This window comes from Pelmatolapia mariae, linkage group LG13 (assembly GCF_036321145.2).
Source record: "Pelmatolapia mariae isolate MD_Pm_ZW linkage group LG13, Pm_UMD_F_2, whole genome shotgun sequence".
NCBI classification, from domain to species: domain Eukaryota; kingdom Metazoa; phylum Chordata; class Actinopteri; order Cichliformes; family Cichlidae; genus Pelmatolapia; species Pelmatolapia mariae.
Genome location: NC_086238.1, coordinates 35,537,471 through 35,543,470, shown reverse-complemented (window position 1 = coordinate 35,543,470; position 6,000 = coordinate 35,537,471). Strand labels below are relative to the sequence as shown.

Below are 6,000 nucleotides of genomic sequence, written 5' to 3'. Positions count from 1 at the left end.
GGCAAATTTCAGAGATATCTGGAGTTATAGCAGTTAATGAGTGCAGTAGAGTTTGTGTGTGTGCCAGGAGGCTGGATTTTAGAACAAAACCAGCCTTTCAAGGAACAGCAATAGAGGTAAAGTCACAGGATTAAGAAATGTGTAATGCAAAGCAGGTGATTGTTCACGGTCACAATAAACACTGCCCCTCTTCTTTCAACTACAACCAAAATTATGAGCACATGATGACTGTGATTACAGGGGGTAGGGCTGGGTGGAAGGTTCACTGAGGGACAAATGCACTCAAAGATTAACAGTCTCACTGTGTGGTGGTTCTTAGAAATGCAGAAGAAATACCAATAGTTCTCTTTTACTGACACGATAAGTATAAATGCCGCGCACTGCAGATCACAGAGTTGATTTTGGAAAGCATGTTGTCTTAAACTGTCTTTCATCTTCTCTTTCCTCTTTGCCTTCATTCTTGACGTCTCTCTTGTCTCACATGTGTAACTTGTTTGACTTGGCGTTCCCTTTTTGTTACTTTTATTACAAACACATTTTTCGCTCCTCTTCTTTCCCTCTCTCTCTAGCATCTTTTTCTTTCTTAGTGAATTGACTTAGAGCTAATTGCTTCCAGCAGGCTTTTCTCCAACTGTGTCACGCTGCTCTCCATCATGTGATGATACGTTGTGGGTTTGTTACTGGGGGCAAACAGACTGCTCATTGGAGAAAAAGCCTGGAATACTTCAGTCTGTGGTTGAGCCTGTTTGACCACATCTGCTACGAAGGAGATGAGATTCTTTGCAGTGTAGAGAAATCATATTTTTACTTTTACTTTTTGGGACCAGCTGACACATTTCTTAAATGGCTGAGGAGGTTTTAATTCCACCGTCGGGGAAAATCACTTCGGTAAGTACAGACAGACAGGCACTAAACAGGTCAGAAGCAGAACTGGGGCTATCAATCCCATCTTGTGCTGGACAATAATTATAGCAGCTAATAACATTTAATACCGAGAAGAGGCCCTCTACTTTATTATTTATTATTTATTTAGTATTATTATTTAAGTAAGGTTGAAAGTTGAAACAAATTTATTGCGGTAAAAAGAAATCGCTAACTTTTTTTTAAATAAATGAGACAAGATTTACTCATTTTTGGAAACTGAGTAAACAAAATAATGTTTTCAGTGGGTCAAGCTTAATAACTGAGTGAACAGAAAGCATTCTGAATTTAATTTGTACATTTGTAAAAATCAATGAAAACTCTCAGCTGTAAGAATCTGTTTTTAATTTTATTTGTATATTACACCAAATAAAGCTTTACAGTACCAGTGAGAGGTTAGTTCATTTTACATTAAATTCTCCTTTGATAAATCTATTCTTTTCCTATTGCTAGTCCATCTTGATGTCCATAGATGTAAATGCTTTCAGTAATGTACTTCACATGTAGTAACCTAGTAGATAGCAAGAGAAAATGTAAATTAGAAAATGTTGTAAAAGGGACTCAGCGCAAAACTCTGGATGACACTTTCAGTATGATAGAGAGGATAGCAGAAATGGTAACACACCAACACTAAAGTTTGATAAACAACTTGACTTATGGACTTCATGACTGACACAGTTTTCTGATCTTCTGTCCTCCTGTTCAAATGCATCAAAGAATAATCAATACATCTGTGACTCATTGTTGGTGAAGAACAAGCTGAAATAAGCCTCGATGTACGGTTCGACTCAGGAAAGGTCTTGTGTGCAGCTAATGATGTCGAACACCAAACACATCAGGACATGAAAAGTAGCATTTTAATCTAACCAAGAACACAGACTGTGTGATGAACAGCCATGTATCAACAATAAGGAACACCAGCCCATCATTGCAACATACTTAGATGTTCATTCAAACTTCATGCATGAGTCTCAAATTTTGAGAAGTAAAAATGAATCCTAAAGGCTTTAATACAACAAAGGACTTTACTAATAAACACTTTTTATACAGAAAACTGATCACACTTGTGTGAGTTAATATAGATCATAACCTTGAGTTAGTAAACCCTTCTGCTCTGTTGATGCAGCAACAGCTCAACAATACATAGTTTTTATTCCAGCAATGTGATGCTCAGAGTTCCCCTCTGAGTTCTAAATATATTAACAGGTTATGAATGAAATAGAAAATGCAGTCATAGTTAACATTTCCATACTATGCTTCACTTTGTTTTTTATGTCGATTGCTTTCATGAATGGTCAGATATCCCATCACAGTGAATTATGGGACAGTGTTTTATCCTCCCCTTTCATAAAGGATTGTATAGTGTTTGCTGAAGTTAGCAAAAAACGAAGCACTGAAGCTCCTTTGCTTAGTATTTGGAGAAATGGAACAGCTCTTATTGTTACCCCCATGCAGATGCTTCCGGGTCACGTCTCTCAGTTAAAAACCGTCCTACACAAAATGGACTAATAGAACGCACCCATGGTTTTAGCTGACCTGTGCGATCCTCGGGTACTTGTAGCTATCCTATCTGCCATTTTGCCTTCAGTCCTATCACTTTCCCTCTTTGCAACCATTTGTCTACACTTATCCAGTCTGAGTGACATGCTGATGTACTCGCTGTCCTGGTGAGGTGGATCAGTGACTTGATGTAGTACAGCTCTATGTCATCTATGGGAAGTGGCTGATGGTCACTCGGTTCCTGAATCTATATCTGCATCCACACCTAGAGATGAGCTGTGTAGGGGGTGGAACCTTATGCAGAACAGGAGTAGGGAGAGTCCATCACTTCGGTATATTCTGCTGTTGATGGTTACTTGTGTGATATCATTCAAGCTGGCGTCCAGTGTTCTATGAAGTTTCTGATGAAGGATGTTAGCAGACTATTAGCTCTTACTCTGCCAAGTAGTCCAGTATCCATGTCTAGGGCTCTCTCTTGAAGTCAGTCCAGGAGGTACTAAGGTTAGTCTGCCTGCCTCTATCAACCAGGATTTAGTACTTTGGCCCTGTGCTGTTATTTCCAATACCTTTCATATATTTACTCATGTGCCTACTCAGCTTGGTTTTTATGAGGCCTGAGAGGAGATTCCATGTTGCTGGAGGCTATCCCAGCCATCATAGGATGAGAGGCAGGGTACAGTCTGGACAGACTGCCAGTATGTCGCAGGGCTAACATAGAAAGACAACCATTTATGCTCACATTATCACCAATGGGCAATTTAGAGCTTCCTTTCATGTATTTGGACTGTGGGAGGAAGCAGGAGCACCAGGACAGAATGCACCCATATACGAGTAGAACATGCAAACTCTACACAGTGCTGTGAGGCAACAGTACTCCCCATCACACCACCGCGCTGCCCCAATTCAATTCAGTTCAGTTCAACAGAATTTACATAGTGTCAAATCACAATAGCTGTCCCCTCAAGGTGCTATACATGGTGAAGACCCAACAATAATACAGAGAAAATCCCAACAATCAGATGCCACCCTATGAGGAAGTACTTGGGACAGTGAGAAGGAATTCCCTTTAAGCAGGATAAACACCTCTGGCAGAGGCTCAGGAACCTATCTGCAGTGACAAAGACATGCTGTGAAAGAGAGCCAAAGATTAATAATAACTTGTGAATAAATGTATAGTGGTGTATAACCAGGTATGTGAACTCAGCAGTTACCATGCACAGTGAGTTTCACGCTCCTGCAAGTTGCTGGTTGCACTCAGAGAGGAATCCTGCTCACAGCATTCATCGTGTGTGGTACAGTCTGACTGCTGTCAGGACAAAGGACCTACGCTCAGTCCTACATCATGGCTAACAGTCTATTGCTGAAGGAGCTACTCGGGGCCTCCACAGTCTCATGCAGGGTGTGAGGTGTTGTCCACAATGAGCATTAGCTTGGTTAAAATACTCCTGTCACCCACCTACTCCATGGGTGTAGGGGACAGGCCAGGACAGAGCTGACCCTCTTTACTAGTCTATTAAGCTCCATGCTCTTTGTAGTTGTGTGTCTTATTTTGAAAGAACTATTTACATGTTACCATAGCGACCAGAGAGCATGGTAACAGAGAGGAGGGGCAGAGAGGAGGATGTTACTCCCAATGTTGTTGGTGCATTTCAGGAGGACGCTGCTAATAACGTTACACAATTACACAGTGAATTCGCTTTATTATTATATTTACAAAAATACAGTTTTTGTCTTGGTCGTATCATTTTATTTTGTTGTATTTATCTGGGACACCTTGAAGGCCGGTCTGTGAAAATATTGTCCTGACATTAAACCGGTCCGTGGGCAAAAAAGGTTGGGGACCACTGCCCTATAGCACAGGCCCTATCCAGGTGGCAGATTGTGTGTGTCTTAAGGAACCCAAACACAGACAAAGGAATGCAAATCAGGATTCTTGACAAAAAGCGAACCATTTATTATGGCTGGTGGTCATAATTAAACTAACATTGTCATCGTCCTTACAAATGTGGCTGTATTTAAAGGGAAATAAGCAGGTTTTTGAAACATATGTGTTTTATTGCTAAGAGCTATTGTTACAACAAGATAATTAACTAAACACAAATCTGTTTACTTTTTGTGTTAAGTTTATATACAGTTATAGACATTTGTAAATATTTAGATTTTGTTAAGACTTACAGTATTGTGTATAAGATTAAAGCTACTGTTCATTTCACTTCAGTAACAGTGAACTTCAGAGGAGCGACGGCATCATGTTATAGACATGGTTGTAGACAATCTGTTGTACCTTGTACCTACTTTTGTACCTGATCGCTCCATAAGACCCATCGCACTGATGTTCAGTTGAATTCTTGTGTAATTTAGCAAGCTTTGGTGAACAGTAGATGGATCAAATGCATCTCTCAGGTGCTGCATCTGTCTTTTGCAATATTATGTAAGGCCATCACTTTCTGTTCATCATGATGTTCATCATCGTTCTTTTAAATGTCTGTCTAATTCCCTATAATCTTTTAAGGTGCACCACACACCGTGCTGATGCACCAAGTTTTCATTTAACTGCTCTTGGTGCAACAGTACAATTGTATGCCTGTCAAACTGACAGTAATACATTATATATATTTTTTTACAACATGATATAGAAACAAAGAGTCTGAAGATACAATTTTAAATGAGTAATTTGGTGAGTTGTCTGTTACATATAGACATAATACCAGTTCATTCTCTTGGAAAGGCTTGGTGCCTTATCAGTGCTTGAGCGATTCAAGAGTCAGTGTTAAATAGCTTAAGAGTCACACAGTCCTCTAAAAGATAGTCAGGTACAATGAGTGCACTGAAAATGCACTGAAGCACTGAAAGTCTTCCAGAAATGTAAAAAAAAAAAAGTACAAGAAAGTCTGACTCATTAGAGCTAAATATAAAGAAAGTGTGTGTGAAAGACTTTCACACAGTAATGTTTTTAATCTGATTGCTTTACACAAACATGCCAACTTTCTTATTTGACATACAATCAGAGATTTGTGAATGTTGGTGAAAAAATGACAATTTAAAACTTAACTGATTTTTTTATTCACACAGAGTATAAAACTTTTTGTTTTAACTTTAAGAAGCTATGACCTTACCATCATGTTCTGCATGCATCTCTCATGCTCTGTCTGCAGCACCTCACTGCCTCTTTGCTGGCAGTGGCGTTCCTTACCTCCTTTGGGAGCTCTATGCTTTATGGATACAATCTGGCTGTGGTAAACTCCCCTGCTGTGGTAAGACACACACACACACACACACACACACACACACACACACACACACACACACACACACACACACACACACACACATCTGGAAAGTAACTTATTGAAGTGCATTTGTTTATAACACCAGTTATATTCTGCATAATCTACTGGCAAGTGCCAGGAATTTGGTTTTGGAAGCTTTCTGGTTTCAGTGTGTTTAAGTTTCCATTTGTAGTCCCAATAATGTTGATTAATCATACAGCCACTCAAAGTTGCTGCTTTCGGCCAACTTAGATATCCAAACATTTCTGGCACAGTTTAACCTCCTTCCAAGATGGAAAAGGACAAAGAT

At 39.5% G+C, this 6,000-nt stretch overlaps 1 protein-coding gene across 1 annotated transcript in view; it reads left to right on the top strand.

Annotated features, from left to right (window-relative positions):
- The first annotated feature begins 707 nt into the window (after window positions 1-707).
- slc2a15a (solute carrier family 2 member 15a) overlaps window positions 708-6,000 on the top strand; it is a 72,297-nt gene continuing 67,004 nt past the window's right edge. Inside the window, exons 1-2 of the mRNA XM_063491592.1 lie at window positions 708-888; window positions 5,577-5,675. Coding sequence (XP_063347662.1) covers window positions 844-888; window positions 5,577-5,675 — 144 coding nt within the window. The 5' untranslated portion in view covers window positions 708-843. The remainder of the gene's footprint in view (window positions 889-5,576; window positions 5,676-6,000) is intronic.